Source organism: Pieris rapae, chromosome 14 (genome assembly GCF_905147795.1).
Source record: "Pieris rapae chromosome 14, ilPieRapa1.1, whole genome shotgun sequence".
Lineage (NCBI taxonomy): Eukaryota > Metazoa > Arthropoda > Insecta > Lepidoptera > Pieridae > Pieris > Pieris rapae.
Genome location: NC_059522.1, coordinates 712300 through 729453, shown reverse-complemented (window position 1 = coordinate 729453; position 17154 = coordinate 712300). Strand labels below are relative to the sequence as shown.

The 17154-nt window shown below is 36.3% G+C and overlaps 1 protein-coding gene across 8 annotated transcripts in view; it reads left to right on the top strand.

The window, feature by feature from the left end:
• Nucleotides 1-17154, top strand: part of LOC111003471 (homeobox protein cut) — a 121163-nt gene that overhangs the window by 98442 nt on the left and 5567 nt on the right. For 5 of the 8 annotated variants that reach the window (XM_022273989.2, XM_022273998.2, XM_045631045.1 and 2 more), the window contains 3 exons: nucleotides 4756-4836; nucleotides 5005-5132; nucleotides 5395-5907. In XM_022273989.2, coding sequence (XP_022129681.1) covers nucleotides 4756-4836; nucleotides 5005-5132; nucleotides 5395-5907 — 722 coding nt within the window. The remainder of the gene's footprint in view (nucleotides 1-4755; nucleotides 4837-5004; nucleotides 5133-5394; nucleotides 5908-17154) is intronic. The other 3 variants (XM_022274031.2, XM_022274023.2, XM_022274014.2) reach the window with 2 other exon arrangements.

Here is a 17154-nt window from a genome sequence, read left to right as displayed (position 1 = left end):
ATATTAGCCACACCTAACTGACAACACTAATGCTAGTGAATTCAGGGTCCCTCGCCAGTGCACCATTTTCTTTCTATATGCGCATTTAACGAAGGTGAAGATCGTGAGGAAACCGGCTTGCCTTAGACCCAAATAGGGGACTGCGTCACAGGTCACCAACTTGCTTATTAGATTGGCAAATGATCATCAACCTAAAAAGGTTGTTAGGACACTGATTTTATATCGAAGTGTAAAAGTGTAAAATTGCCACCTAATATCGTAAATAATTGAATAGTGTTAAAGATAGATCAAGGGACACCCTAAAAAGTGTCTTTATTACAAACCGAACGACAGCCTATAAATAGCCTATAACTCGTAACCAATGTTTTTCATAGTTTAATGTGTTATTTTTACCAATATGGCGACCAATGGGCGGTCTCTTTGATCCATCAAAGGACTTGTGACATCAAAGACACCGACAGATGCGACATAAAATAGCGCCTGCGCATACGTCGTTAATAAAAAATACTATATTTATCTTAATCGATTGATATCTGTGCCGAATTTTGTATGTAAACAATACTTTGAAGTCGGCTTTTATGAGTTCATAAATATTAGAGTCACCTTAAATTGTTCTGTTTAAACGTGTTATTACATAAATAATACCATTAAAAACTAAATATAGGAAGACGTGCAAAATCCACAAATCAATGTTGTTTTATTTGAAATATTCGTGCCATTCGCCCTCGCGTTCCTTTTGACATCAGAAAACTATCGACTTACACGAAAACTGATAGATACCGAACACAATAGAAAAAGAAAATCCTCCCCGTTTCAATTATTGCTGAGGACACGCGAACATTTGTCGATTTTCCCATGATCAAGCAACCGACTCTATTATCGCCGAAAAATAATCCCACATAATCTGTGCCCGAATATCACGATATTTAATCTGTGCTCAATAGGAACCGTTCAGAGCACCTGTAGCGGTTTATTGCTTATTTAAAGCGTTTCTCAAGTTGGGATTAAGTTATTGCCAACCTCCGAAGATTAAAGCTTAATGGAGGGATAGATTGATTTCTAGACGATACCAAATCTCGCTTTAATGCGGTGATCGAGTGTTCCCTTTTTGAATTTTGATTGCGATTCTCTGATTCGAAATTCAAATTGGATCACTGTTCCACCTGCTATTTGTTCGCTCGTGTTTGATTTAACTTTATGAAGGAATGTTGTAAATCTTATACTTTCCTAACTTAATGTGTACACTAACAGTTTACAATGTTCATTTAGAAAGAAAAGTCCCTCGAATATGATATTTTAAATGTTTATTGCTCTAAGTCAACAGTTAGTCGTTAGTTACATTGTTGACGCACAGAATTAAGGATTGTAACGTCATAAACATAAGAACCACAGATGTAGTCATAGTCGTAGACTTTTTAACGTTGACGCACTAAGAAACTGAAAGCAAATAGAAGAGCTTCGCTTATCTGTTTAATTAAAAACTAAACACACAAGATTTACATATAACCTGCGCCGGGTAAATACACTATATACTATATATCAATAAGCCTATCGTGGACACCTGTCTCCATTTGCTTAGGCGTTGTTTGTCTTATATTTAACGAAAGTTTAGTCGCACACAAATTATCAACTAATTTACGCTCCCCGACATTTTTTGGTGTCATAAACTAAGCTTTTTATTCTGTTGACTCTGTGGGGAACGCGGTGTGTCAATATGGGTCGAAGCCAGCGTCGGTTGACAGCCGATGCGTTCGAAAGGCGTGACGTATTGACCAATCGATTGGGTCGTGATTGGTCAGCGGGCTGTGGGCGGGGCTGACCGATGATTTGAGTGATAAGGTTTGAGTGACGTCAACGTATTGTTCGATTCGTTGCCTTATCGATGGGAATGCGAACTGAATGGAGATAAGGTGACCTGATAAGGCATTTGTTTCTTGGATTGGCAACATGCTATTGTTCTGCGTATTGCGTTGTACGATTGCCTCGTACTTGTAATGGTTTGGGATATTGTCGTCCATTGAATATTTCGTTCTGTCACTTCAATAGATCTTTTACCTAACCTCTATCCATATCTTCTTTTATTACACTTCGTATGAAAATCCTTTCACACATATTATATGAATTTAATGAGACCCGTTATGTGTTATTCCCTGCGAAAAATCTGCCCATGCATCATGATCCATGATCATTTGTCAATCTAATAGGTGACCTTTCTGTGCCTAACATATGCCGTCAACTATTTAGTTTCCTCACGATGTTTTCCTTTATTTTCCCTATAGAAAGTCTATTGGTGCACAGTCGGGGATCGAACCTGAAACATCTGGAGGATACTGCTCGATGTTGAATGCGAAGTTAGGATTAAATAAAACCAAATCAATTCATTTAATTGCTATAATAACTTCAAACTAAACTGTCGTGTTACATTAATCGGCTGAACTATAAAAGATGCATAATTTTAACTTAAAAGTGTTAAGGTAAAAACTTTGTGTCACGACTTCACGACACGATGCCATGGAGTCGCCTCACTAAACTTTCCAAGTGCATTAGTCGTCTAATATTGTTAGAAGTTCGCACGTCAACTAGAACAGGACCTTATATCAACTTGACATTGTCCAAATACTATCTATTTATTTGTCTCTCTATTTTATCGGCAGCTCATGTCTGAGCATCGTGAGCAAGGAGGCACCTGAAACTGACAATCAGCTTCTACCGGCTTCAGTCCAGAACCTATTTTATTTGTACATACTGCAGGCATATAGTAAAATTAAAATATCTCTCAGGTGGCCACAGTAAGAAGTGCATAACTATGTAAGACTTAGAAAACTAATAGAACTAAACAAAGAAAGAGTCAATAAAAAAGGACACGTGAAAAAAGTTTACTGTAGTTTATCAAGAGATACGTGATCGCTACAATAGTTAATTGTTTCCCAATTTTTATTATTCCTTTAATAAATAATATCAAAATAAAAAAAACTTCAATCCGACTCCACGTCACAATTGTTCTAAGCTTAAAAGCATCTCTCTTCGTCCAAAAGCCTTCACAAGCAAATTGAATATTTTACGAGACAAAACCTTCCTATACTTGCTTGTTTTAGAATAAATTAACACATAGTTAATTTATAAAATTTCGTTTTAAAACTAAATTCTTGTACACACAACAATTGTACAATGTTCAAATTAATTTTTATTAAGTATTTAGAAGTAACTTACATTATTAATCAGCCGGTATATAAAAAATTAACATTTGTTACAAGTAATCCTTCCGTCAATAAATTTAAAATACATATCTTTAATATCAAACTTTAATTATTTTTTAATTAAAAATAAAGAGCAGAGTTGGCCTGGTGGCTTATAATAGTGCGACTCTCATCTCTGAGATCGTAGCTTCGATCCCCGGCTGTGCACCAATGGACTTTCTGTGTGCGCATTTAACATTGGCTCGAACCGTGAAGGAAAACATTTGCCCATTAGATTGACAAATGGTACAGAAATCAAAGGCCCAGGCCTAAACATATTGTAGAACCACTGATTTTTTTAAATAAATTCAATATAAGTTCGCTTTTCAATGCTAACATAAATTTCTAATCGTCTTAATTAAGAAATCCCCCACTCAATATGAACCCGTTGATAAACCAATCTATAAGCCGGTAACACCTCGTACAATATGCCGCCTTAATTACAATTTAATATATCACCAATTAAGGCTTTGATCGGTACAACCTTCAGCTATTAATACCTAAATGCTATTACAATTCCTATCCCCAATGGTCTGAAGTGCAATTGTTTAGTTTTGACATTTCACACGTTCACAGTAACTTTAAATTGTCTTTGGAATTGCGAGCTTTTCTGCATCATTGCCCTCATGTCCCAAATGGTTTAATATTTATTTATTTATTTATTTAGTACATACTCCTACAGCTAACATAAATTATATATAATTACATACAAATACACTGAGAATATAGCCAAAGATGGAATACATGATACATTTAACAACAAACAGATTTATAAAAATTTATTTATCTATATATTCGATTGTTTTTTTCGGTAACATAACTAAGACTTAAACAAAAGTCAAACATTAAATTCGCCCGATATTAATAAAGAAATCAAAGTAGATAATAATTAGTGCAAGGGTCCTTAATAAATTGAGCCGGGAATTGATTAAAACCATTCCAGGTAAATTAATTAAGTATTTTAATTAATACGATATGCCGGTGTCCTTATTGGTAATATTCCTTTCATAAATTTATTGAGATTGAACCCTCGAGAAAGGGTATTAGCTGATAAGAGCGGCTGATAATGTTATACCTAGCGTTTGTTAACGAATTTGTGTATTTTCGGTGAATCCATTGATAAAGGTTAAATGTGTCTTCATTTTAAGAGCTGGTGTGGTTTTAAAAAGTTATTTAAAAATAATAATTTGCAGTTATTTGTATTTATTTATAACTAAATTTTAATAGTAAAATTTTCTTCGCCTCTAGATTTACACCTCTTTGATAAATGCCTTCTCCAACTCTTTCCTGATGGCATTATATATGCGAATAGTCTACCAGTCTTTTCCTGAATTACTATTAAGTCATCAGCCAATAGTCTTTTTTGCCTGCCTACACTTCTTTTTAAACAAAATCATCAAATGTCTATCTCTGACAGAACAATGAAGATATAATGGATTTTAAGATATAACCCTTTACTAGGTTTTTACAGAATTTCTATGTATTACTAGAAAAATAAAAATTATTCTCCTTGTTACAGCATGCTCCGATTCTCGGAGCTAGGTCCAGAGCGTCCCCACATAATACCACCACCTAAAGACATTTTTGGAAGCCAGAATCAGTAAGGATACTTTTCACAAATAGCTATTATTTATTGGTGGGAAATAAGGCTCTTGATATTTTCAATGATGGTTTTGAACCCAAACTTGGTTAATCAGCAAAATTGGACCCTTATTTTGTCACTACTTGTTTTAAATATGTTACGTAAAGAAGCCCTTCTTTGTTACAGTTTACTACGTTCCATGGACATAGCGGAACGAGAAAGGAAAATGGAGCCTCTCCGCTCTCCCGCGCAACCCATGCGAGAAGAAAGAAACTCCACAGAACGAGAACGGAGTTCGGAGCGAAGAGATACAGGTCAGTTATATTCGTTTGTGTTGACATCTCCGTAGATAGTCCGCGAAAGAGTTATCCAATGTGGGCTACCCTGGTGAAGCTTATCATTTCAGCGGCATGGTAGCCCTCATTCCTACCTTCGGCTCACGGACGCGCGTAACACGCTAGGGCAACGCGAACAGAACGCGCCGTCAAACGTACGCCGTGCGTCGCTACGGGCGTACGTGAACCCACCCCGCCCCCCGACACCCCGTCCCTCCTCTCACCGTGCTAATAACCGCAGGTGCCGAAGACTGGCCGTCCACGCCGCCCCCGCTCAACAACAACACGACACACCACAACAACAATGGCCCACTCCCTCTACCGCTGCCGCCGCCGAGCCCTTTCCGCTTCGACGAACACAGGCCCTACCGCTTCGCAGACGACATGGGCCCGCTACCACCAGGCGCTCTCGTCGGCCGCCTAGGAGACTCTCTCATCCCCAAAGGCGATCCCATGGAGGCCCGTCTCCAAGAAATGCTCAGATACAACATGGACAAATACGCCAACTCGAACCTTGACACGCTGCACATAAGCAGACGAGTGCGAGAGCTCCTCTCGGTGCACAATATTGGCCAGAGGCTCTTCGCGAAATATGTGCTGGGACTCTCTCAAGGGACCGTGTCAGAGCTGCTGTCGAAACCGAAGCCATGGGATAAATTAACAGAGAAAGGCCGGGATTCCTACAGGAAAATGCACGCGTGGGCCTGCGATGAAGCCGCCATCATGCTCCTGAAGTCACTAATTCCCAAAAAAGGTATATATCATTTTAATTTACTCGGAGTCAAAAACAGGTCTTTAATTCGACCTAATATTGTTCCATGATGAAAAATTGAGTTGCCACCAATGTCGCAAATTGGTTGTGATGTAGGTTTGGTGGCAGCTCATTCCGCATGTTTAGATCGGGACTCTGCATTCCCCTTCGAGGCAATCTTCCAGGCGGGTAACGCCGTTATCAGTGCTTGTCAAACGCTCCATCAATCAAATACGATAGCTATTAAACGTGAACCCGAGCGATTAACCTCTCAGAACAAAAGATATTTTTGGTGGAACTTTGTTACAATTGAGCTACGCTTTCGCTAACATTTGGCTGATCATTTGCAATTTGTCAGGATATAATGATCGTCCAACACGCTTTACACTGAGTTGCCATTTTTTATATACACCCCTAGCAAAGCATTTTATTGATAGAAATTAATTTTTATTATTTTGATTTATCTAGATTAGTAAACATTTGTTTTAATTTTGTTACAATTGAGTTGGTTGAATAGAATCCGTTTAAAATGTTTATTAATACAAATAGATACACAAGATGGCAACTTTGAGACGTCCGCACTTATGTTTTGTTTAATACATTTTTATGTTCTCTCCTTTCCAAGCCTTATCCTTTTATTTGCTCCAACTCCTTGTCCGTCGCATCCTGTGCGGAAACTATCGTCAGAGATTCGAGATTCCCCTCCCTTGCTATATAAAGGGGGGTGGGAGGAATGGGTCAAGCCCCTCCCAGGCGTACCGCGACTTCGATTTATAGTTTTAATACGTGTCGCTTTTGTTAATGCTGCCCGCCATTTTGTTTTAGTTTTTAAATCACATGTACCCAAGATATTCCTAAAATTGAGCTTAGGTATATTTTCACTATTGTATCAAGACATGTATTTAAAACAAGGAAGTACTTAAAACAATGAAACTAAGCAATAAAAATAAAATAATCTCAGTAATTATGAAGAAAAAGAATTACATAGATAAAATCTAAGGCAATAAAAAATAAATATAAAATGACAGATAATGACGAATGTTGCCATGACTTCAAAAATGGTAGGAATTGATTTTCTGACAATATCGATTTAAGTAAGGTAATGAAGGTGGACGGTAATAACAAGTAGTAATAAGTGGTCAGAACACGCAACCGTGAGAACAGTCTTATACCGTTCATTTAATATTGAGGTATTGTCCTACTTGTTGCCACAAGAAGGTCATCATTGACAATTGACAGTTGACAGCTGCACCTGTTGGGCTGACAGTTAAACTCGACATTAATCTAATTTTATTTTTTTCGAATAAAGAATTTTTTAATAATTCATGTAACATACTCTAGCTAAGGTTTCCCGGAAAAAGTTTCTATGCCTAACATAAGTTAGACAAAGTTAGTACAGACGGAAACCACTGCTTATATAACTGTAAATAACAAAATTACCGCACTCCATTGTTTGTCAATTCTCACGACATGTATGTCCACTATATCTTTAGTTATAGCTTTGAAACGTCTGTCTATACCGACCATACTCCAGGGATACCGTCTTAGTAAAATATTATTTCCCAAAACCTCTCGCGATATTCAAGATTGGTTTAAAACAGATTGTGGCCTCAGAGTTCATTATCTGTCACCTTGATCGCGGGATTCAGTTGAATAAATAAATCAGTTGCGCTGCAATCTTTTTATGTCCGGGTCTCAGGTTCCTAAGGTTCCTGTGGTTTTTTTACGTAATAGTCAGGTTGGTGACCAGCTTCCTGACACACTGACATCAGATTTTTGGATCTAAGGCGAGCCGGTTTCCTCAAGATGCTTTCCTTCGTTAGTGCAAATTTTAAATGCGTATATAAATAGAATATCCATTGGTGCGCTGGGAATCGAACCTACGAGTTTAGGGATTAGTGTCGCAAGCAGGCCAACACTGCTCACTCAATTCAGTAGAATACTTAGTAATAAAAACGTTCAAGCATTCCCTTTATTGGATGTTTATTAAAAACCGAGCAATTTGTAGTCGGCAGCTAGAATTTACATCTTCATATACAAACTATCGTTTACATTATGCATAATTGCATACTAAGGGGAAGTTTTGAAACGCGTTATTCCTAATAAAGTAATAATCGTTTTGTTTCGATAAACTTGTCATTACGCCTCACTGCTCTTGAACTACTCATGCCTGACTAATTTGTATGGCAAAAAATGTGTATGCACTTATTAGATTACAGTCAATTACCGCCACCGCCCAGACTATTTGTTTGTTAGAGCAAAATGGCAAAAAACACCTTTATTAATTAAAACTGTAGGCGGGAAACGTAAACAGCGCACTGGTATTAGTTTTTTCCACCTTCTAGTTCATTAGTTCTTAGTCACGGAATACATACAGCTATTATGTAGATTGAAAATAAAACGACCATAAACAATCAACGACAAATTAAAAACGTTATACGTCATTTTGACAGTTGACATTGCGCTGTTGACCGCCGTATTGGCACACAGATTAAAAAGTCCGTAACTTAAGGGGATATTAATGCGTTGTAAAGGTGAAAGTTGTTTTTTTGAAGTTGCCATTTCAAAAATATCGCGTGTGGCTTTCTTATTTTTTAAACAAATTACCGATCAGTTACATTTTAACCGATAATATCGTGACTGAGGTCGATTCCCGATCGTAGAGAATAAATCGGGCAGCTATCAACGTATTTCAATGCGCATGACCATCGTACTAGCTTTTTTACAACTTACATAATAAATTAAGCAAGCATCATTAATTATGCACTTAATCCAACCATCCATCCAATTAAGTATAATGGTATTTTTAATACTGGCAATGATAAAATGTTAGCATTACCATCATAATAGTTTTCAGATAGCCTGCGTCGATTTATTCTTAGTTTTTTCTCTCAAAACTCAAGCAGCGTATCCGTATCTTATTCATAAAGCCATAAATGGAATATAAAACAAGAACTTGCAATTAAAAACAAAGTATTCGTGTGAAATGGAACGCAGCGGTAACACTTGTTTTTCATATTTGAAAATCGAACGTGTTAAGTTCAAACGGCCAAAAGTTAGCCGTAAATGGCGTGTACGCGGCGTGAAAATCTATTTTCAATGGGCACTATCGGCAAAGGACAGCGAGGCTTTACGTTCAAAGTTAGCCTTAACCCTCATACAGCTCTTAGTTTAGAGAACAAATTTTAATATTCAATTGGGCTTTTGTTTGGGAATTGTTAGAAAATTGCGTGTAACGAAACGGAAACGCTGGGATAATTAGAGACGATTTAGTTAGACAAAAGTGATATGAGCTATATTTTTCTTTGACATTAAAATAAAAGATTAATATAACAAAAAGCTTGTGAATATATTTTGTAACAATTTGTGCTTTGAAGCTAATTAGTAAGCTTATTATAAAAGTCTCACACCTACCGGATATTAAGATAATCAGATAGATATTGTTGATGAATCTCTCTCTAAACAGAGATTTGCGTCTCTATGCGTATTCTACAAAGTGTGCTATGGAAAGCGTTCTGAAGAATTCTTTTGGTTGTCTCGTTTCATTATCGTACAAGCCGTATTAACTCTAAATTTCATCCGCATCACCTTGATGGCTGAATGTTTTTCACGGTCCGTTTAACAAGACAATTACGTTCGCGAACTAAAGAACTGTCGAATCGACTCCCTGTCGACTTCCCTGGTTGACCAACTGTTTAAAAAAATAACTTCGTGGAGGACGTAAATATTTTTTTTAAACAGTTTGTTCAAGGACTGACACCCACTAAAGGTGTTCAAGAGCTGCCCTTTTTGGAGTGTCCCGATGGCTCGTTTGACCCTCCGTGCTTTAAAAAAATATATAGAGAATTGACAAAGAATCGGAATCTTTTCAAAATACGAAACCCGGCGGAATCAAAGTTACACGGCTGGTAAAAGTAATAAAATGATTGATTTACAGACGATAAAGTTTCTCTAACTTACCAATTGTAAAACGTGGAAACATGTTAAGAGCATTTAACTTAAAAATTGTGATTTACGTATTAACATAAGAAAAAAATACATATTATAACTAAACAAAGATATCTAGATGTCGGTCGATTAAACTGATTCTAACAGTTAGCTTAATATTCTTTAACAATTACAGACTTAAAAAAAGCTTACTCAAGACTATGGTAATGAATACTGGAAAATTACGATCTATAATTATGTTAGTAATAATAATTAGTAATAAGCGTTATAATTAGTCAATTAAAAGGACCAAAACAAGGAAAGTTTTACAAGAGGCCAAAATAAATAACCTCGCACATTAAAACATTAACAACGGATAATCACGTTATAATCACCCCAATAAAAATATTTATACTTTATTATCATGAAAACATACCATAATGCAGAAGTATTTAACGATTAACAAGTTCTTTGTTCGTTTCCCTGGCGAGTTTAGACCAATCATCGCCATCTACCGTACAGTAGCGGAATCTTAATCCGCGAATTGTTAACATAGACACGGGCATAAACGCTGAAATTATCACAACACAATTATAAAATTACGATTACCACGAGACATATACAATCTAAGCGGCAATTATTACCCGGTAACCTCCACAAAGGGTACAAAAACGAGAGCAACGCTAACCACTTAGAAAGCGCCTTTGAAAAACTAAATGGCCGGTTAAAGAGCGTTTATGCTGAAATAACTTGCAAAAGCGCAGAAAAACTGCGGTATGCGAGTAACAATGTACGCGTAACGCCATCTGTTGTCGAGTGGCGGTAAACCGGCAGGGGTCAAGAAATTATTTCGCCAAGAATGCCCGCCGTCTCGCGGCTGCTTTGATGGCTTCCGACGAAGCAATCAGACCTCTTTACGGGCATATTTATGATTATAATACCGTGTCTCATTATATACTTTATGATTTTATACCTAACTGGCCGTCCAAGTATTTGTTTCGCTTGTCGCGTAAACGACCCGACAAGGACGAATAATCGGATCTTTCGTTTTTAACACCAGACATTAATTCCTAACTAATTATTAATTAATTACTTCACATAAAAGTATTTCTTAGTATAACACAGGTCTAATTAACTATATCTATAGACTACATTTATACGCAATAAATTTCGGAGTATGATTCAATATCAAAACCATTTCTCCTTCAGACATCCTAATACAATTTTAGCTAGGAACAACTCATACGGGAAACATTAAAGCGAAATATTCTAAAAGCCACCAACGTTGCGATCATTGATACAACTGACGACCAAAATAAAACAATTAATTAATATACAGATCCGTGGGTAGGGTTGCCAGTGAAACTTATTATATTTCTATTCATCATTATACCTGACCCTTATGATTATGATTAGTAAGGAAAAACAGATTAAGCAGTTCTTTTATATGTTAAATATTAGATATATAATATAGATAAGATTTAAACTGTTATCAAATTTTAAATGAAAAATGGTATGAACAGTTCGTGTATTTTTGTTTCCTTTAATCGCCAGCCCTATGTTGTTTAATGATAAAGGAATGACGATGCACTCATGAATTCACATGAAATATATTGCATTGGTCTAGAAATGTACGACTCTAACCCAATTTAAACGGTTATAATTGTCTAAAGGACAACTTAAGGAAAATCAGCCAAATTCTTTGTTAACAATCTATTTCAATTCATAACTACGTCATTAAATATGTGGAACAAAAAAGAATGTAATCGAAATAACGGTCAAATTATTATCATACTTACACTTGACGTCAGAGTTCAAATAATAAAAACTATTTCCCGTCAAAAATGCAACAGACTACATACGTCAAACAATATTTATGCCTACAGACAATTAATCATTTGTCGCACAATTACAAAGCCAAAAACTACCGTAAACATCGCCCACGCATTCGATTCCTCGGTAAAGCTAAATAAGATTTGTCGCAAACTTCGATTCGGAACAAAACAATTTCATTATTCACTCAAGATTGATTTAAACGATACTCGCACGAGAAATATTGTAACCGCATTACTGGCAGCGAATATATTATCTGTATTGATCCTTTAAAATTAAATTTATGCATAAATAAACAGGATGGAAGTCTTTGAATAAAAGACAATTTCAATAAAAAATTAAAGATACAGTATAATATAGGATTAGGCTAAAATTCATAGACTAAATGATTTGTCAAATAGTTATACAATTGTGACATATTTGAGAGTCTAGACACTATGGGCCAGAAATTTAGCGCGAAATATTATGTTGTCAAACTCAAATATCATAGTTCCCGGTGTGTCGTTTCTGAATGACATCCTTAGACCTACGGCTTATTTACGACAATCTTTTATTTTATATATTGTTTTAACGCGTCTGTTTGTTACCATAGTAAATTTTGACTTATCAAAACATTTTAATTAAAAAATTAAAAGTACCTATTGTCCAAAATAGCCTTACATATTATTGTAGAATTCTTGACAGTCGACATTGGCGCCAACCGCCATTTTGTTTTCAACTAAAACTAGGAAATTAAGTGAATGGCAACATATTTTAAGAAATAATTAATAATACGTTAGTTCAGGGAAAGCGGGCGATAATTTAGAGATCTGTCACAGTGGATGGCCTGTTTAAGTTGTCAGTTCGGACGCGATTTGTGGACGACCATTTCGCATCTTTGCTCCTTGTCTTGCATAATTAGTAAGGATTAATGTGGCTATGAATGTTTTTACAAACCAACTTATACCTGTTTATAAATTGCAAGGACTATTTTAACGAGGAAGGGAACTTATAACTATTTTTTCTATGTTAATCGCTTTTTACAGATTATTTATTAGTTTAAACTCAAACTCAAAATAACTTTGTTCATATAGGTATCCAAGTATACTTATGATCGTGAACACAAAAGATGTTAGACTAATTCTAAATTTAAATTTACTATTAGTTCGCAAGTCAAGCGAACTGGTGGTAACTGGGGGCAGCGGGCAAGAAGAACTGGCAAGAACTCTCCGCCACTCTTTTTAATCGCCAAGTCAATCGTCATACAAATTATTTAAACTGGAGCAAATCCATGCCAAGGATTAGGATCAAATTTATAAAAAGCTTTATTCATTAATTTACGTTCATCGAGAGTTTTGAATATTTATTCCTTTCATAAAAATTTGAACTTTTTTGTATATTATTATGCTATGTATTCCATCGTATAATTAGTATAATTGGTTTTTATAATTATAGCTGATCTGTGACTAAATATACTAAACAGCCATCACTTTTATCACACATGATAACATTTATCTTGCAAATTAGGTTGACCATATAGGATAATGGAATCGCTCGTGAATAACTTAATTGAGTATTAAACAGCCAATTTAACGCTTGATCGCGCATATAATCGTCAATCAATTAATCGGTATGAATGACTGGGTTAGACTAATTATGCGTTGCGTGTTTCAACACTATATGGCCATAATCAATACAAATCAATGCACTCACCGTGCGGTTTTTACGCTGTGGTTTAATGTGTTTATTGTCTATTATCTATGAATAACTATAGATAACACAATATTTATCCAATTATAAGAGTAGAGTTGCTTTAGAAGTTTGGTAAAGAATTTTGTTTGTTTAGCAATTAAATAAATCAGTGGTGCTACAACATTTTTAGCCCTGGGACTTTGTCAATGTAATAGGTAAGATGATGAGCCTCTTGTGCCTAAGGCAAGCCAGTTTTCTCAGAAATGTTTTCCTTAACCGTTCGAGCGAATGCTCACATATACAGTCCATTGGTGCACAGCCAGGGATAGAACCTATGACACCAGGGATGAGAGTCACACTCTGGAACCTTAAGCCAATTAAACTTAGGTTCTGAATATTTAAGCTTAATTGTAGCGTAGAAAATTATTAAGTAAAAACTATACAATATTATAAACGATGTACAGGTGACATACAGATAATTCTTTTATCCTTTTCGCCATTTTAGAACTGTCGTCAGACGATCAGGTGTTTAAATGAATTAGTCGCGCACTCGCTGCCGGAAATTCGTTTATTTCATTAAAAAACTTTGCTATATCGTTAAAACTTTTAAACCCTTGTTGGATCGCATGTCGATACGATTTTTATTTAGTCTGTGGTAGAACTTTGTCTATGACTAATTGAAAAGGAATAATTTCACAATCCACAGATAATTCGAAATAACTGTTTTCGAAATGCTTTATTCCACAGAACATAATCGTATTACAATATAATGGGACATACAATAAAACTCGTAACAAGAATAATTCACAACAAACTGCTCTTTAGTATTAAAAATTTGTTGCTCTGTTTCCGAGCTGGGGTTGCAGCGTCAGCACAAAATTGATTATCGAATCTAGTTACAAACTACCGACGTCCGCAAACCGTAATGTTTTTATCTTTACTCGAGGGAAATTTCAGCGTCACTACAATTATGCTCCTTCGTACAGCGATATTTGATAGGAAAATTACTTACAAGAATAGTTGTAGTTACAGAATTTATAGAGCTGTACTTTTACTAGAACAGCGTTGGCTGATTAGCTTCCGCGTGCGACTCTCATCCTTGAGGTTGTAGGTTCGAATCCCAGCTGTGCAACAATCGACTTTTTATGTGAATGTAACATTCTCTTAAATGAAGGAAAACTCGGGGAAATGCCTAAAAGTTGACAGCGTATCACATGAGACTGATCACCTACTTGCCTCTTAGATTGAAAAATTTTGATGAAACAGATATAGAAATCTGATGCCCAGATCTAAAAAAAGTTTAAGTGCCACTGGACTGTTTGTACTTTTAGTAGTTACAAAGTATCAGCAATAAACTTCGAACATTATTATTATATCTAGGAAACCTAGTGTGATTGAGACAAGAAAGCTTTATACAAAAAGTCTGTCCAAGCCGATGTCCTGTATAAGCTCATGAACAAACAACAAAGCAACCAAGGTACTTCATAAAAGTTTCATCGCGAGTGATACGTGACGCCCGTTTTATAGTCACTTTTTGCTAGTTCAAAACATGAGGCAATCATTCGGCCTCTCGACGGAATCAATCGTGGTCGCTGCCCCCGGCTGATTGCCATCTAGCACGCGATATCTGCCCCTACGCACGCCACAAAACTTCGGACAAAAGAAATTCTCTAACGTGCTTACTCTCATAATTCATTGGAAAGGCCACACGAGTTGAGTGAGTTATTGACAGCAATGCAACGACTTTTTAGATTCATTAAGTATTTTCTTCACTTTTTCTGCCCCCGTCGCTACATAAATCAACGTTTTTGCAATGTTATTGCAGAAAAATAGAAGTAAATACGGTATTTTTCCATCAAAACAGTTTTGAAAATAAGCGGCGAAGATAAATTATAAAAATGTTGCATTGTTGGCTGGCTGACACAATTGTGGAGGAATCGCGAATTCACATTTCATACCATCATTTAGCACCTAATTTCGACTGCAGTCACCGGTTATGCAACTATTTCTTTTGCATCTCATTAACAATTTAAATGCGGGCATTTTTTAGTTTCCCGCAACACTTTCGAGCGGCCCTGGCGTCCGCCTCCACGGGCGACTATAATGCAAATGAGCATCGATTCACGCCGTGACGTCTGACGCGCTCTCACCCCTTTCTTTCCGACTACCCGCCTTGATTTACAATTCCGGAATCGTGTTTCCATTCGCCACCAAACCGATATGTGGCCCGAGTAAAAATTAACTATATTTTTTCGCTGTCGCAGTGACACGATAATTTAGGGCACCTTTACATTTCAAAGGTCCTGAATATTCATGGGGCATTAGCAATCAATAACGGCCTCAGTGGTATTACCTTATTTTTGCGTGCGTGCACGCGATACAGGTACCAACAATAACAAATATTTTCCCCTCTCCCCACTTTACAACCCGCAAGACTTTGAGCCAATTAAATAGTGACACTTAATCTGTATCTAAAATAAATTAAAAACGTCATTGGAATTATTCTACGGATTACCGGTATTCATCCATGAAGCATGCCCTTTAAAGCTTTGGGAAGAAATGCTTTTTAATAAGAAACAGCAATAGTAATTACAGGATAGACAGTTCTTGATAAATAAAACTTCCGTGACTAGACTGTATAAATTTATTGCTTTCTTTTTATTCATTCAATAACCATCGAAATGAAATCATAATAGCCGCAATATAGAAGATAGTATCGCTTCAGACTTTATAACCCAAGGAAAGATAACTAAACTAGATCGATTACCACTGACATATTGTAAGTACCAAACATGGCGGCTTAAAACTGAGCAAAACAAGAATTTGATGATATCGCGCGGCACGTATCGGTAATTGTCCTCGACTCGTATTCAGAATAACAAAACCCATTGTAAAAGATCAAAGGAACTAATAGACGTGTGTTGAAATTTATCGACGGATTAATCGGGTGGAGTCGAAATAAACTAATTGATTGTCGCGCAGAGCTCGCGGGACGCGGATGAAATTTTAAATCTTTATTGGCTTGATATTTAATGTTTGCGAAGTGAATACATATTACCGGCGGATCGCTTTGGTAACACAAAAATGTTAAATTTAATCTGTCTTTGAAAGACACACGTCTGTGTGTAATTAATTCTATGCTAGCGTGACTCGATCAAAGTATTCTTAGTAAAGTTCTTTCGACCAAATCAGGTAAGGTCTTAAATCAGATAGAGAAACCGACGGGGCATTTCCATAAGCAATATTTCCGAGATAACCATTGATGCCCAATTAAGCGGACATTAAAAACTAAACTAGGCAATTAACAAACCGAATCACGTATATAGAGTTATTGTCTATGCTTTATGAGTTGAAAACCGTGAACATTATGGTCATGTAGATGTAATCTGAGACCCGTCCGCCATCTTTAAAAAGTATCACGTTTTTAGTCATAAGTAGTTAACTCCGAACGGTGGTTTCACAAAAAATCGTGTGTAAATATAAAAAATAACGAATCGGGGGATAAGAGTGTCGCATGAATAATAAGTATTGAAGTAGTACGTGAGAAATGCTTTGAAAATGGCGAAAGTTGCGTAAATAACTGGACTAGTGGATGCTCATTCCCACAATTTAACTGCCTTTAACACGACAAGTATCAAATTTAAATTTTGGCCAATGTCATTTTGACAATCTCATTTATGGAGGGAAAGTGTCTTTTACCAAAAACAATTTCGTCATTATATCGCCACTAGGCCGCTTTTACCAATTGTGCATAGATTATAAACGACGCAGGCAGAAAGAAGTGCTTTTATAATTAGCGCGTTCCTCAAAACGTCATTA